This window comes from Chenopodium album, chromosome 22, assembly GCF_948465745.1.
Source record: "Chenopodium album chromosome 22, dcCheAlbu1.1, whole genome shotgun sequence".
NCBI lineage: Eukaryota > Viridiplantae > Streptophyta > Magnoliopsida > Caryophyllales > Amaranthaceae > Chenopodium > Chenopodium album.
Window position 1 is genome coordinate 34282825 of NC_137855.1, and position 16665 is coordinate 34299489.

A 16665-nucleotide genomic window follows, 5' to 3' on the forward strand; every position below is an offset into this window, starting at 1 on the left:
AATTGAACCAAATTCAAACAATTTGTAATCTAGATACTTCCTCTGCCTCTAACTATAGAGTTTTTTTTTTTTTTTTTTTTCATGCAATAACTATTAAAATCTTTAAATAATCAATAAAAAACATACTAGTAGAATATAACCCTAAATTGGCATTGAATCATATTTTTCCACTCAAATACTCAATTAAGGACTCACGTTCAAATATTCTTGTTAGAGGTCAACAAATGGACCAATCAAAATTCCAATCTCTCAATTTTATAATAAAAACAGAAATTCAATGAATTCGCCTGCCTTAACCAAACTTCGTATCAAATTATGATTTTACACGTTACCCTATTAATCATACAATTAACAATATAAATAAAAATTATAATAATGTTATATTTCTAAGTCCTTATCATTCAAGTATGACCTCATGACATAACATCCGTACATATTAAAACCATACTCTATTTTCCCCAATTCTTTTTCTACTTTCTCTCTCATATCTTTGATTAAATTCATAAATTTGATTTAAATCGAAACGCTGAAACAACAATTACTGTATATATAAATTTTAAAACATCCTCCTTTAACTTTCTCCCACTTTTTCTCTCACTTCGAGATCCGCCATTAATACGGTTTCAAGCTTTTCTTCATCTTTTAATGGTTTAAGCTCTTAATTCATTACTTTTCCGGTGAGTTTTTTCAGTTTTTTGTTATCTGGGTATTTTTAATTTGTGTTTAATTTTTCTGGGTTTTGTTTGGTTTTTCGTTTTGTGTTGATAATCTGTTGCATTGTAATTTTTTTTTTTTTTGATGTGTTTGGTCAGTTTTTTTGTATGTAACTGTAAAATTGCTTCAAATTTATGTCTGCTATTCGTTTTCGTCTGTTATTGGTGTGAATTTGTTTAATTTCATGTTATTGAAGTATCGTATCATTGAATGAAGTGGTAATCAATTTGAGTTATACTCGTATGTTTTTGGTTGATCTTTTTTAGCAATTTAGTTATTGGTCAGCTGAGAATTAATTAAGTATTAATTGGGTTTATATGGAATGAGATCTTACTTGAATATGCTTAGATTTGATGCAAAAATTTCTTTGTTTTGATGTTTTTGGTGCAGATTATGCTATAATATTGAAGAGTTTGCTAAATCAGGAGAAAAAGCTGGTTTAGATGCAAGTTTTTTTATTAGAATTTGGGCAGTATTAGTGCTGAATTCAATTTTTATTGAATCTGTTTAGAATCAGTGAATTGAAGGGTTTTTGAGAGGGTTTTTTTTTGTTAGATGAGAAGATTTTTATGTTAAAAGGTTAACAATGAAAGGGTTTGAAGGAGTGTCATTGAATATGGAGAGGAGATGGGCATTCCCTCTTGTGATAACCTCAGTTCTTTGTGTATTTGTGTTAGCATCATGCTTTAATATGGGACTTCTTTCGTCTATCGGCTCTATTCCCTCCATCAATACGATTATAGCTCATTATTCTAGGTCATCGGTGAACCAAACGAATCCGTTGTTTGTTGAATCAATTGTGTCTCAGCCTCCACCACCACCTGCCCTGCCTCCACTTCCTCGTTTTGCTTATTTGGTTTCTGGATCAAAGGGTGATTCACAGAAGCTATGGAGAACGCTGCAGGCGTTGTATCATCCTAGGAATAAGTATATTGTTCACTTGGATTTAGAGTCTTCAGTGGAAGAAAGATTGAGTCTGGCTGCACGAATTGATAATGATACGCTGTTTTCCACCGTTGGGAATGTGCATATGATCACTAAAGCAAACATGGTCACTTATAGAGGCCCTACCATGGTTTCAAATACACTACATGCTTGTGCTATTCTTCTCAAGAAATATAATGACTGGGATTGGTTTATCAATCTCAGTGCTTCGGATTATCCTCTAGTCACCCAAGATGGTTAGTGGGTTTCTTAACAGATAGCAATTTATCTATGTTTGTATTCTGGTTTGTGTTTCTAAATTGAACATGTAACTCTGCACAGATCTCATATACTCATTCTCGAAATTGGATCGGAAGCTGAACTTTATCGATCATTCCAGCAGACTAGGTTGGAAAGAGTAAGCTCAATTTATCTGTCTAACAATTCATTGTGAAGTGTATGTGTTATGCGGTTGAGCTGATGTATGATTATGTCATATGTTCTGCAGGGCTGGAAGGGCTATGCCTTTATACATAGATCCTGGGCTTTACTCATCAAAAAAATCAGATATATTCCGGGTTAACCCGAGGAGAAGTTTGCCTACATCATTTAAGTTATTTACAGGTTAGTCTTTCTTTCTTTGTCAATTCTAGGAATTAGGTACACTTCCAATAATATTTAGGAAATCAAAGTATGCTCTGAAAACTGATTTATTATATCCTGAAATTCTTTGTTTGTGTCTGTTTATGGGGTGGCCAAAAGTATCAACTTTAATGCTCTTGTAGCTGACAAAATTGAGATGATAAAAGATAGGATATCTTCTAGTTACTCAATCTGATGTTGCTTGTAGTTTGGTATATTCTAAAATTCTTAAGTCAATCTTAGCCGTGAAAATAGACTGATCACTGTGCCACCAAAAATATAAATAAGAAGACTTAACAAAACTTTACAAGTATAAGAAGTTAAGAACGATTCTATTTTGATACTCTGTAGCCCTTAATGTTTACTTTGGATAGAGAAATGGGTAAATGTGGCGGTTGTCTAAAAAAATTTCGAAAATTGTCTGTTAAACGCATTATCTCTCTCAAAACCATACCCCTTTAAGAGTTGGGAGCAAATTGACTGATTAATTTACTGTTTGGCTCTCATCAGAACAGGTTTCATACCTCCTACATTGGCTTTAGAATTTAAATACAATTCCTTTTCTCTGTTTCTTCTGAAGATATATGTTGTATTAGACTATCAGTTTTTGATATCTTTTGATTTGCAGGTTCGGCATGGATGGTTCTTTCGCATGATTTTGTGGAATACCTCATTTGGGGATGGGATAACTTACCTAGAACCATGCTTATGTATTACACAAACTTTGTCTCCTCTCCAGAAGGCTACTTCCACACTGTCATCTGCAATGCACCCGAGTTTGCTAAAACTGCAGTTAACCACGATCTCCATTATATTGCCTGGGATAACCCACCAAGACAACACCCACGGTATCTCACCTTAGCTGATACCGATAGGATGATTGGCAGCAATGCTGCATTTGCCCGGAAATTCAGGCAAGATGATCCTGCATTGGATAGAATTGACCGGGAATTACTTGGCCGCATAAATGTGAGTGTTACTCCTGGTCGCTGGTGTGGTGGTAAGCCACGTTGTAGCAAAGTTAAAAATCCTGACAAGGTAAAACCAACTCGCGGAGCTCAAAGGCTTGGTCAGCTTATACCAAGAATAGTCTCAGCAGAGGCATTCCAAACCAGGCAATGTAAATAGATTTTTCATGGAAGACTTCCTTGCTTGATTTATGTCACACTTCTGAAACTATGTGCAGAGAGATGGTTTCGCATTGGGAGATCAAACGTCGAGAGAGCATCATCAGGGAGTTCTTTACATGCTCAAATATATATCATCGGACACCGATGGAAATTTCTTTTTCTGATTTTTTTGGGGGAGGGGGGTGCTCACAGAGCAGTGATTTGGCCTTTAGCTGGGTTAGATATAGGACTGCCATTGCTAGATTTTTGTAGATTTTAAAGCTATACTTACATTTTTTCTCTCTTTACATTCGCGACTCCATGAGATGTATGTTTCCTCAAATTCGAAATAAGCTTAGTACATATGAGCTCCTTCAGTGTTGTTCTGAAGGTCCAAGTGCTATTCTTGTGCAGAAAATTACTTATCTTTTGATGTTTGACATTATAATTAAGCCTCACATTTTATTATCTACTGCATTTTGTATAATTTTGTGTGGTTTTAGGTACTCACACATAAACCCGCCCTTTTTCAAGCAGTATTAGGCCGGCCCATAGTTGATCACCTCTATTTTAATTAGAACAGAAGTATTAGGGCATAGTCGCCAGTTGGTTATCATAGTGCATTAGTGCAAGGGTATCTTTTAACCTTTTATGTGATCACCGACGCAAATTGGTACTGGTTGACAAATGAGAATAATGATTAATGACAAATGCATAATCATTCTGTAACAAAGGGGAAATCATGCAGCCGCTTAAAGAATCTTTCTATTAAAAATTAGTTCACACATTAATAGTATTTTGAATTACTAACCCTCCTTTTTGTGAAAGGTGTACCCAAAAGTAGCTTTTTATAATACATAATTAACGATATTGACGTACACATAAATTTTCCCTTTATCTTATCATATCTTATTAATAATGAATTGAACTTATTTTTAGCGATCATGACGTTTACATAACTTTTACTTAATCTTATTTTAGGTTATTAACTATAAATTGAACTTATTATATGATTTAATTAGCGCTTTTTTTTTTACATGAGTTTATCAATCCTTATTTTATCTTAGTGCAACTTATTAACCCTTATCTTAATTGTAATCAATATTTCTATGATTTTATCTTATTTAAACTCATTAGTCTCTAAATGAAAATAAACTAAGGAGAATAGGCCTTAAACTAATGCAATGAAAGTGTGGGAAAGCAAATAAGTACAACAAAAGAAAATAGAGCAAGTATGATACTCAATTTCAAAATTTGAACCAGATATGAATCCTTGGTACTGATCAGACAAAGATATGATATTTTAAGCTAAAATTATAAAAATTTCACAAAGTAGTTAAATCGAATATTCAAACACATATCCGTATCGAATATGGGTGGTTTCCAGTTATATAGGTTTCAAGATTGATAAGAAAAGTTAAAGTCTATCAACATATATTTAATCCAAATCCAATTCACAAAAGTAAGTTATATAGCTAAAGTGTATTCCACACAAATTGCATAGAAATTAGAACATGGAAAATTAGGAAAGTTAAAGTACTAGAGTACGTACTAAATACTTCTTCCGTTTCAAGATAATGATACACTCTTATTGTACATATATGGTTGAGTTAAATTTTTTTCCTTTTTTTTCCGTACTTGTATTAGCTTAAACTTAATGCAACTCTCTTCCAAAACAGAATAGATTAATAAGAGAATGAATTCAATTGTTTATCCATGAAGTCATCATCCTACTTAATCTTTTAATTAGTGAAGTAATGGTCACTTAAAGTGCATAATATTTTATCTCTCAATTAAAAAAAAAGGGTTAGGTTGTAATACAATCATAAGCATGATCTAAGTGGGGAATAATCGAAGAATATATAAGTACATCAGATTTACTAGTATAAAGTATTGTACTAGTTGTACATTGTTTATGTTTCACTTTCAACGTAGACTTATAAAATTCAAGGTACATAAGTACTTATACTATTTCTATCAAAAAAATTCCAAGTCAAGGTATAATGGTCTTATTGGTCTATCAAATACTGTAATTATTACGAAATTTCGTAATCCTATCAACATAATTTCTTCAAAAACCAACAAAGTGATATTTTCAATTGAATATGATTTGTGCAATTTTGGAATGAGTCTGAGATCAACTTCGATTGTTCGTTATCTAATAAGCACCTAATAGGCACCTTTCTAAAAGTCTTTGGAAGAGTATTGTACGTAATTGTACAAGACTACTAAACGGGAAAATAGAGCGGTTTTAAGATAAATTTAATAGTTGCGTCATTCTGACTAAGGGCCTGTTCATATTTACTGAACTGAGCTGAACTGAACTGAACTGAACTGATTGGAGCTGAACTGAACTGAACTGAACTGATTGGAACTGAACTGAACTGAACTGAATTGAGCTGAAATGAATATTTTATGTGAGAGGGAAATTAAGAGCTGAACTGAACTGAACTGAACTGAACTGATTGGAACTGAACTGAACTGAACTGAACTGATTGGAGCTGAACTGAACTGAACTGATTGGAGCTGAACTGAACTGAACTGAAATTAAGTAAATGTGAACAGGCCCTAAATATGTTTGCTAACGCTTTACTCTGTCTTTGATCATATATACTTCGTATTAAATCATAGTCCGGAGTAAAATTAAGTAAATTCAATCATATTAATTAGTAATTGAACCGTTGAAGACTCAAATTTAGTGTACAAATAGTGTAAAACGTTAAATGATACCTTTAGCGAGATATAGAGGTAATAGCGCTTAAGGTGTCAAAAACTACTCTAAGCTAACCTAATCCAACTCAACCCTAATTAAGCGAATCTGATCCAATTACCCGAATTGACACCTTATAGTCGTCTTAACAAGGAATCAAAGAGGATCTATAACGTACTGTACATTTGTCTAGAAGACGAGCGATGAACCGATGACAACATGTGACCGTGACAAGTAAACGTTATTTGGAATTCTACTTGACGGTAATCTCGCCAAGTAAGTTGATGTGAAGGATACATAACAGTAGACAGGGTTGAAATAGTCACATAGGTGAAGTCCATAATGTTAAAAGGTATGGTACTATATGGTGTACAATATGTAGAAAATTAGAGATTCAAATTCTACAATGAAAAATAAAGCCAAAGTTGGAGGGATGACTTTTTCTTAAGGCAAAAGTGCCGAAACAAGCATTACATTTTTTGAAATTAATGGACCGGCATTGACAATATGGCATACTCATTATGTAGAGGTGAATTTAGTTGCTCATGCATAAAATTATTTTAGTGAAATAAAATAGATTGGAAAAATGATTATATGAGGTTAAAAAAAAAAAAAAAAAAAAAAAAGGTTGTATGAGTCTTAAAAGTAATTGGACAAGTAAATTAAGACACCTTAAATAAAAAAAATAAATTAAACAAGTAATTAAGACAAAAAAAAAAAAAAAAAAAAAAAAACAACGATAGAATTCTTACTATTTTTAGGAAATACGTATGGTGTGCACCTAGTACATGTTTAGCTTTGTTATATCATAATAAATTCTTGTTATTATAGTTGGGTTGGTTATAGTCATTTTCTACACAATATTCTTGAGTTTAACACTTGTTCACCACAAATGTCTTAGTGGCAATGGAAATTGATATATGCAACAATTTGGGTTGTATTAGGATATAATATTGAACTAAATACATTATTGAAAAGGTTTGATTCAGAAATGCATTGTAAAATAGCTCGTGAATCAATGTACTTATATTAAACAACCCTAAAAGCTGCATATATAATACGGAGTAATTTTTATTGTTTAAAACTTTAAATCATAACAAAAGCTAACGAATGTTTCAGGGGCGTTAGATAAGATAATTAAAAGTAGAAATATTAACTTAAAATAAACATTAATTACACCAATCGACGCGTGATTTTGACATGCATTTCCAAATTAATACCATATTAGGAAATATATTAGAAGGTTATCCAACCTCCGAGGGCGTTTGTAGCAACATCTTAAATTATTAAGACAAATTATGATATTTCAAGCCAAAGCCTAATAAACGATTTCTAATCAATTGTGACATATACAAGTCATCCATATTAATTCAACCATTTTTGTACTTTGATTTTTCAATGTCAACGTCGATATTTTCTGCATCATAAATGGGATGCTTTTAAAGCTTTGTTTCCTACCTATATGGCTATATAATATAGCCAAGTAGTAGCAAAATTCTACACGTTTCTTAGTTAGTTTCACACTTCCACCGGCCTATTTACTTAAATTAATACTGATTTCAACGTGCAAAATTTTTTATCCTATATTCCAGTGTAAAATTAACCTTCTTAAATAAAAAGAGACGTACTACGCGATATAGTGTAACTAGTGTAGAGGCCTAGAGCATACCGGTGCTAAAGCATTGTACAAATTCTTATATGTGGTGGCCACACGGTGTGACCAATCTTTATAGGAGTTTTTTTGTTAGTGTAACAGGGGTTACTTGGTTAATGTTATGAGGTTCCTCGCTTAGTGTTATAGGGGTTACTCAGTCATTATTATAGAGGGTTACTTGACAATGTTATAGGGGTTACCAAAAAAAACTGATACAAAAAGAGACCGCCTGTATCTAATAGGCGGTCTCTTAGATACTGTTACCTACCCACAAGTCCACAACAGCCTAATCAACGCCTTTTTTGTTGTACAAGTATTAAATTCTAAGAGACCGCCTATTTTAAAACTGGTCTCAGGCGGTCTCTTAGATGATATATTCCATTGTAGTCTCAAAAACAAAGAGACCGGTTATTACAATAACAGGTCTCTTAGGTGATATTGTTTATTTTTCCACCTTGTACTTCTGATCAAAGAGATCTATTGTTACCATAACAAGTTTCTTAGACAATCTCTTTTTAAAAAGATATTTCGTTACTCAATTATAAGCCTTGTTGTCGGAAGAAGGTGCATAATACACAAATACTAATGCAATAGTTAAATGGTTTATTAACTCAAAATTTAGTTAAGAAAAAATTATTGTGCTCCACATATAACTTTGTATTTTGTAAATTTTTTTTTATTAAACTTAATTTCGTACCCCCATTACCCAAATCCTGGATCCGCCACTGGGGGTTACTTTATTTTTTTTATAAGTGGTCACACGGTGATGTGACCATCCACATACAAAACGGGCTGTTAATAGCAGTAAGCCAGTAACTTGTGTGTTTTCCATGTATTTTTGGGATTAGTTTCTACTAGGGAAGTTAAAGGTATTGCTTTTCTTCCCTTCTCCAAAGCAGGGTTTGGGAGAAATTGACCCAACTGTTGTCAATGTGGACTTTTGTTATGTATATTTTTGTACACTAATAATCCAATGTTGCAGCCTAAAAGGCTTCTCCAACGTTCAAGCCAAAGCTCATCAAAACTAGCTCACCCCGCTGGCCCGGCCTGACCCAGCCCGATTTTGGGTGGGCTTTGGGCATCATTTTTCGACCCGGCCTGGCCCAAAATTTTTTTTGGGTGGGCTTGGAATACATTTTTACGCTAGTTTGGTTCATTTTTTGGTTCGGCCTAAAAAGCCCGCACAACTGGCCATTTTGGGCGGGTTTAGGCATAAATTTTTGCCCGAAGCTAGACTTGGGCCAGCCCGAGAAATGGACAGATTTTTATGCATCGACCCCAACCTGGCCCGCCCCGTTCATTGATCAGGTCTAGTTCAAGGATCTTCAAGAAGAACGTTGTCGTTTAATGCTATGTTTAAGTTTTGTAAGAGCTAGTAAAGATTGTGTTAGTAGTACCAGTTGTGTAATGGTTTTGATCAATCCCATTAGCTTATGTTGTATGTTCTAGCTTGTTGTGCTTTTGATCTTTTGTAAACGCTTTTTCATATTGTATTGTCCGAAAATAATAGTTCACTCTCTTAATTTAGCTTGGCTAAGGGTCTGTTTTCATACGTTAAAATTCAGTTTAGTTCAGCTCTGCTCCTAATTTCTTCTCTTTTAAAATATTTATTTCAGTTCAGTTCAGCTCAGCTGACTTCAGTCAATGAAAACAGGCCCCAACTTATGATTTATAATACCCTTTAAAACTATTCTCTTATAGGAAACTAATGAAAGACTAGTATGTAATATGTAAGTTGCATTGCTGAAAATGAAAGTTTAGCATCACAAAATCACTAATTGGAAGGTTCCAACAGTGAGAAAATAAGATTTTGACCTATATAAGAGGGTTATACAAGGGCATGATCATATTACCCTTCTTTGTGCCTAAAAAAATTATTTACAGCAAATAATATCCGAGTCTTCACACCCATGGCATCGGCTCTGATCTAATATCAAAATTGCTATGGTTAATCCCTCCAACCAATTCACCAAGCGAAAAGTTCAAGCAAACAATGCTCGAAAAAGGAATCTGTACGGAGTAGCTCCTCCAATTCTTCTATACATCTTTTCTTTGCCAGCTGAAAGCATTCTAAAAATCAAATCATTTCCAGCAGCTTGATATCTCCAGTGGAGTTTGCAGCTACAAGCGTTGATGACTGACCACGCCAACATACAGAAGAGATGAACTGTGCACTGTCTTCTGTTTCATTGCCCGAAAGTGGATCTAAACTGCTGAATTTGTATGACAGAGCTGGCATCGGAAATGCTTTGTGATAAATGAATACCTGTTCATAGGCACCACAACTAATTTCAGCAAACAAATCTGATCTAGAGCTGTAAATTTATCAGTGGCTGTTAATGAACTTGATTTCAAGTATTACTTGCCTATACATGCTCATCAGAATCAGGCAATTATGGACAAATAGGGATCATTTATAAAATAATTTACATGCTAGCAAATGCTGAAATATAAAAACCATCACTTTTAATTTCTATATAATATATACATAGCAGTAATGTCCATCAATGCCCTTATACTTCGATTTTTCATACTAATCATCATTTATATAAGGTATTGTTAGGGTAATATTTCATAATGACTTGTTAAAAATGGAATCATCTCATTACGTGATTAAGTAAACAAAAGGTTTTAATTGATAGGTTGGAACATCCACAAAAAGGAAACATATGAGTTTAAGGTAACCTGTAAGAGGAATGGCGTGACTATATTCAGATAGTAGGAAGAAAAGGGCTCAAGTAGCAAAATATTTAGTAATACTGTATTAGTAGTAACATATTTAGAAAGTTCTTCAATTTTAACTATTATTAACATCAATCAGTTTTTCATGGTTGCTTTCTTTGCAATTTGCATATTAGAAGCTACTACTAGTTTCATGGTAACTTTTTACAGTGGTATGGGATCTGGAGGTAAAAAATTTCTATATTCCACTAAATCAAGAGTAACTAAGTAGATAGTATCTGAAGAAAATCGATCCAATTGATCTTACCTCATTTGTTTCAGAACCCGTGGCAATGTAACCATCTGATACAGATAAACCTACAAAGTTCTGAAATCAAGAAAAGAATTAGCAGCAACAAGCAATCATTTGAGCCATAGGCAAACAGGAATTCCAGTAACAAGTCAAAGTAGGCACAATTGCACATTTACAATTGATTTTATTTTAAGTTTATTTTTAATGTAGGGGTGAGGCTGATCTATTAAAATATTTCAACTCCGCAGTTATAAGGGTAAGGCTGCAAACATTAAAGCCCTTAACTGCCTAGTCACGGACTACCTGTTTAGGAAAGCTTTGGAGAAAACGGTAATGTATGTGTAAGTCTGCTTTTTATTTCATGTACAGAAGCTGCATCCCCTTACAGAAAATTTACAATAATGCCTATTGAAAATATTAGCTTAATCCATATCGTTAGGTAGGAGAGGAGCATAGATGTATACATTGGTGAATATTATGTACACTTTATCACATAAAAAAAAAAAGCAGCTAATTATACTATGCTACTAGCATCAACAGAGCTAAATGAGCATAGGTAATAGCACATTGCTGATAAGTTATCAGATTGAGCAACCAACAAAAAAATAAGAGCAACCATAGTAGATCACATCAGGTCAATGCATACCTTCATATTTGTGTGACCAGTAAATGACTGAAGAGGGCCCTCAACAACACGAGATGCACACAGTGATAAATCCCAAAGCTTCAGAGTGTTATCTGTTGATGCAGATACCAGAGTGTTGGAATCCACAAACTTGATGTAGCTTACAGTTTTGTTGTGCCCAATCAATGTGCATAATGGTACTCTAGGACTCCGCAGATCATAGTAGTATATTTTGTGGTCTGCTGAACCAAAAGCAAGAGAACGACCTGAATCCATGGGAAACTGAACGCAGCAGACATTGGCTTTGGTTTTGATGGTACCGATGCTTGCTCCCTGCAGCAACAACCCATGTGAGAGAAACAAATCATCACAATCCCAGAACATTGACCTTGTAGCAACAGTAATTAGATAACAACAGTACGTTTATTGTCAAAGCTGACAGCCACCAAATGCAGTAATAGAATTGCCTGATTGATACTCCAGAGTTTGACTGAACCGTCATCGCTTCCACTTGCCAACAGTGTCGGATCTGCTGACGAAAAGTCAACAGACCAGACCCTCCTTTCATGCTCTTTGAGTTCCACAAACACTTGGCTTCTTGCAGCATCCCATACCTACAAATGTACCAAAGAAATGAGAATGAAACTTTTAGAAATCAACATAATGCTCAAAGAGTGTCAACCCACCTGCACTACGCCTTCAAAATTACTAGATGCAATCTGGCTTTTGATATAGCTATTCCAACAAATGCTGCTAAGCTTTGAGCGACAAGCCATTTCAGTGACAGGATAATGAATATCACGATTCCCATTGAGGATGGCATCACACTCAAATACTTTGATCTTTTTATTTACACCAGCAGTTGCAAAAAATTCTCCATCGCGATCAAAACCGACAGAGCATACCAGATTTGAAGAGTTCAGAAGATCCCCTTGCTTCAAGTCTGCTTTTACATTCAATTTAGTAAATGACAGATACTTACATAAACCTTCAAGGAAGGGGCTAATCCACCCACTTTCTCCATTATTACTCCTTTGCTCTTTTACTAATGAAACACTTGAACTTTTTTCATTTAAAACTACAGACCCTCTACTATTGCTGCTAAGCTGAGAATGGCCACCCACTGGCTTCCCTGACAGCCTGGCTGGCCTGTGCCTTGTTGAAAGGTAGGCTGACTCAAGTTTCTTGAAGTTTTTTATCAATCGCGAGTTCTTTGAAAGCAAATTTTCCTCATTATGACTTTCACTTTCAACAGAACTAAACTTCACGGCATCATGTATCTGACCTTCTTGCCTGTTATGATCTGTTGCATCATGATCAACAGAATTAACTGGAATGAGATCCTGTGCTGACTGCCGAATCCTCTCCGAGCCTGAGAAAGTGCCTCCTTTCTTCTTTAGAGCTTTTTGTTTATTTACAATTTCCTTAATATCAGAAGATAAAAAGGAAACCGTGTTCTGTAACTTACTGGCAGCATCCTGTTTGGCCTGTCTCATACGCACAAGGAACTCGAGCAACAATTCATGTTCCTCAATCTTTTCTCTGAGTTCTATTGCAGCTTCACGTTCATTTAAATCATCTCTAGGTTCATTAAGAAACTCACTTTGCAGCAGATCACTGACATAGGCAAAGAGAGAAGATTGATCATAAATCATTTACAAGTTCTGAAGGACCAAAGTTTGTAATTAGAAACTATTGTTCACCAAACTTAAAATGTGACCAAACGGCAAATGGAACTTTTATTTGAGATCGGTAGGAGTATCCAAATTTCATTATTAATAACTCTTTTCAATTAGCTTTAATAGTTTCAGTTTAGAGTAACTTTGGTAAACCAAAACAAGCAGGCTAATATTATGCATGAAAGAAAGCCAAATAAAAAGGTATTGGTTGATGTACAATCTACTACAATACTAACAATAAACAATTTCCTTCCTGAGAATGTAAGGAACACATAAATCAACAGACATACAAACCATATTAAACTAATTTGAAGAATGATTAGTAGCATTTACCCCATTTTTGGTCGACTACTAGGGTCTGGATGCAACAACCATAAGCAGAATGAAGCTTCTTTAGGCCATTTCAGCAAAAGTTGTGGGGGAAGAACTCGATGTCGTAAACTAGACATTGTTCCGCTTTTTTCTTCAATGGAGCTAAACGTGCAAAATAACTGTTTCATCAGATACTTTCAACATTAGCTACCTTTCCTCTTCTGATTTCCACTATACTTAATCCATCCAAAAATATTTGTCAAATACACTATTTCATGATTCCCGAAAAATGTTGTTGCCTTACCTCAAATATTAATGGTTGATCTTAAAAATCTATCACCTTATCTTGACTAATAAAAGTTTATTTTTGGACTTCCCACTTTCTTGAATTGAGTGATAATTAGAGTGTGGTTACATCCCAATGGGCCTTTTCGAAAAATCATGCCATATGCTAACTTATGAAGGATTGGAGTAATGTGACAAATATATCTGAATGGAGTATAATTTACAATTTTGCAGGCAAGAGGTAGATGGGAATCAGAAAAAAACAATAAAATTTTCAAGTTAAAGATAAAATAGCAGCAAACACCTAAGACAAGCAAGATTCTTAGGAATGCATAGATAATACCATGTTTACGGACCTCAAATAGAAGAACACCTAAGCGATAGATATCTGAAGCACAGGAACATTGGCCACCAGCAATCTCCTCTGGGCTAGTATACCAACTTGACTCCATCATCAAAAGTTCTTTCATTGGGAAAGACCGCTTTTCTCCAGCCTTTCTACAGCCTTTTTTGTCCTTAGTTTCACACCAACCTTTCTCTTCTACTGAAGATGGATTTGTTGCCTGGATTGTGTGAGACTTAGAGCCAATGGTTTCTGGTATCAATTGTGATTCTCTATGGCTTGAGCCACTTCTCTGCTCATTCTGATCATCATTACATAAGGATGAACATGGTTGTTTACTCTCTGTATCTTGGCCATCCAACCCATCCTCCAAGGAATCTGATCCTGAATCTGAACAAGAAGCAGACTCGATGAAGGATACATGGTTGAAGGAAGACATTATGAAACAGGAAGGCCGTACATTATTTATCACAATTCCCTGAGAATGTGCAGTGCTAACTATCTCAACAATCTGCCTAAATATATGCAAAGACTCAATCGCATCAATGCTGCGTTCTGGGTTGTCCAGCCACCGCCTCAAGCTAACATCACCCCATTCAATGCTGTGAACTACAGGATCCATAACTACTTCATCCTCTGATACACCAGATGCTCCAACCCGGTTCCTGAGATAGTCACTAGGAGCCTGCCCGAAAGAATCTCTTACCTTACGCCCACTACCAAGTACTGAGTTGCGTGATGCATCAGTAGATAAGCTACGTCTACTTTCATGGAGTAGCCTCAAATTTCTTTCTGATGTTGCAGAAGTATCCAATCCTCTAGAACTAGCAGATTTCCGCCAACCAGTATCAGATGAACCTTCCATTTTCATCCAGATATTACCTCACCAAGAACAGCTCATATACATTCAGCAAAAGCACATTCTCCCAAGGTATATTGTTCATCTTGCCAGCTACCCGGAACACAAAACCACAAATAGGAAATCTTCAGAATATATCTTCATATATCTATATACAACTCTCTTTTAAACCTCCAGCATCTTTTTATGCTGAATGTCATGAAATTTTGTGACAGCAACCAATTTGAGATTATATATGTAAACCAACTTAAGACTGACACAGTCTCCCAACAAGAGACTTGAGATTTAAAGCAATATATCCAAACTACAAGTGTCTACTCTATTTCCTTCACTCCTTCAATTCATCCAAAGAATATAATTGATCCTCACGATATAATTTATTCATCCAAAGAATATGATCGATCCTCACAAATATAATCCCTTCTTCAGAATCTCCTTCACAAAAGAAGAAATTCACATGTTAGCAACTATGTAGAGCTAAACTCAACCATTTATAACAATATGATGAGCAAATTTCAGTCATAAAATTACATGAATACAGAAATTCATAATATTGTAGATAACTCGTAAATATGCCATATTTGATCGTGAAAGGCAACATCAAGGCTTGCCAAAGTGAAGAATTAGAGGCAACAGAAGCCTATTAGCAAGCGCTTATCAGAATTAAAACATTTAACATTTTTTTGGCAACCAAGACGTGCAAGACTTTATCACTAGTAAGGTAAAGTGGTAAACCTAGAGTAGTAGGGGAGACCACACTATAGATCATACAACATGATCCATGCTTTTAAATCAATTTCATTCTATACCCGAACATAAAATTTACCCATGTACAAATAAGAGTTAACTTTTGTACAAATTTGTCATTAACGCTCTATGTTACTTGAGCTTGGCATCTCATATCATACATGAGTATGTATCCAAGTGTCAAACACGGGTAATATATTCAATATATTTTATCCAAAATAGTGTCAGTACCCATGTCCGAGTGCCTACTAAGATCTAGCACGGGTAATTGAGATAAAACGAAGAGTCCGAGTAACAAAGCTACATGGCCTACACCCCATTGGTGCACTATAGAGAGTACAACTAACAATTACAATTCTTAGTACAATAACAACAGAAACTGACAATTCACACAATTACCCACAAAACCAAACTCACACAATCATAGAAACCTTTGATCTTCCAAAAAAAAACAACACAATTATAGCACAAATCATAAACATGCAAATATCATACAACAATCAGTAAAAAAGCAAAAACCCAGAAAAACCCATCAACAATATATCAAATTACACATAAAATTCTAATCATACAGCCATTAAAGTTCCCATTTCATCATTATCATCCCAATTTCACATATATTTTAAAGGGATGAGAGAGAAAGAGAGAAACTAACCAACATTAAGTTGAGGAAGAAGAGTTGAAATGAAAAGAGGGATCAACCTGAAAACCCAAAACAAAAAACAGAAAAAGTTTTTAGTGAAGGTGAACAGAGCAGAAGAAACAGCAAAGCACCACAACCTCATAAATTCCAAGCTTTTTTTCTTGAGAAAATCAGAAATAAAAGGTGCCAAACAAAATCCCTCCAAGTAAAACGTGGACCATATAATTTCCACACCAACATATAAAACAAATAGAGTAAATATTTAAATTAAATTTTATAGAATGACCAATAGAAGATTAATTATTGTATACGGCTTTGTTTGTTGTACAGTTTTAGGTTATGGGCTAGATTTCTTGATTGGTCAGGTATTGTTTGGTTTAATTGATGAGGGTAGAATCAAAGCCGATGGGTGCGAGCTTTATCCAAAGCCGCTTAGGATCTTGCT

At 34.7% G+C, this 16665-nt stretch overlaps 2 protein-coding genes across 3 annotated transcripts; one reads left to right on the forward strand and one right to left on the reverse strand.

The window, feature by feature from the left end:
- Positions 1-426: 426 nt before the first annotated feature.
- Positions 427-3859, forward strand: LOC145603634 (beta-glucuronosyltransferase GlcAT14B-like). The gene is made up of 5 exons (XM_081659581.1): positions 427-677; positions 1105-1895; positions 1981-2056; positions 2147-2262; positions 2909-3859. Exons 2-5 carry the CDS (start codon positions 1301-1303, stop codon positions 3406-3408), a joined length of 1287 nt encoding a protein of 428 aa, XP_081515707.1. The 5' UTR covers positions 427-677; positions 1105-1300; the 3' UTR covers positions 3409-3859.
- A 5611-nt stretch (positions 3860-9470) lies between these two features.
- Positions 9471-16388, reverse strand: LOC145605960 (protein SPA1-RELATED 4-like). Of its 2 annotated transcripts, XM_081662025.1 has the most exons (8): positions 16233-16387; positions 13985-15265; positions 13365-13522; positions 12039-12969; positions 11820-11966; positions 11374-11685; positions 10743-10802; positions 9471-10019 (listed from the first exon to the last, which is right to left on the reverse strand). In XM_081662025.1, exons 2-8 carry the CDS (start codon positions 14840-14842, stop codon positions 9831-9833), a joined length of 2655 nt encoding a protein of 884 aa, XP_081518151.1. In that variant the 5' UTR covers positions 14843-15265; positions 16233-16387; the 3' UTR covers positions 9471-9830. The 2 variants fall into 2 exon arrangements, with proteins under 2 accessions (XP_081518151.1, XP_081518152.1); XM_081662026.1 differs by lacking the exons at positions 9471-10019; positions 10743-10802 and having other exon boundaries at positions 11421-11685; positions 11774-11966; positions 16233-16388.
- Positions 16389-16665: the final 277 nt, after the last annotated feature.

Coding starts and splice junctions, on each gene's coding strand:
- LOC145603634 (XM_081659581.1), top strand. CDS start 1,301: ATGAAAGGGTTTGAAGGAGTGTCATTGAATATGGAGAGGAGATGGGCA. Junction 1,896..1,980: donor TCCTCTAGTCACCCAAGATG/GTTAGTGGGTTT, acceptor AACTCTGCACAG/ATCTCATATACTCATTCTCG. Junction 2,263..2,908: donor ATCATTTAAGTTATTTACAG/GTTAGTCTTTCT, acceptor TTTGATTTGCAG/GTTCGGCATGGATGGTTCTT.
- LOC145605960 (XM_081662025.1), bottom strand. CDS start 14,842: ATGAAAATGGAAGGTTCATCTGATACTGGTTGGCGGAAATCTGCTAGT. Junction 13,523..13,984: donor TAGGTGTTCTTCTATTTGAG/GTCCGTAAACAT, acceptor CTGATGAAACAG/TTATTTTGCACGTTTAGCTC. Junction 10,020..10,742: donor CGGGTTCTGAAACAAATGAG/GTAAGATCAATT, acceptor GCCTATGAACAG/GTATTCATTTATCACAAAGC.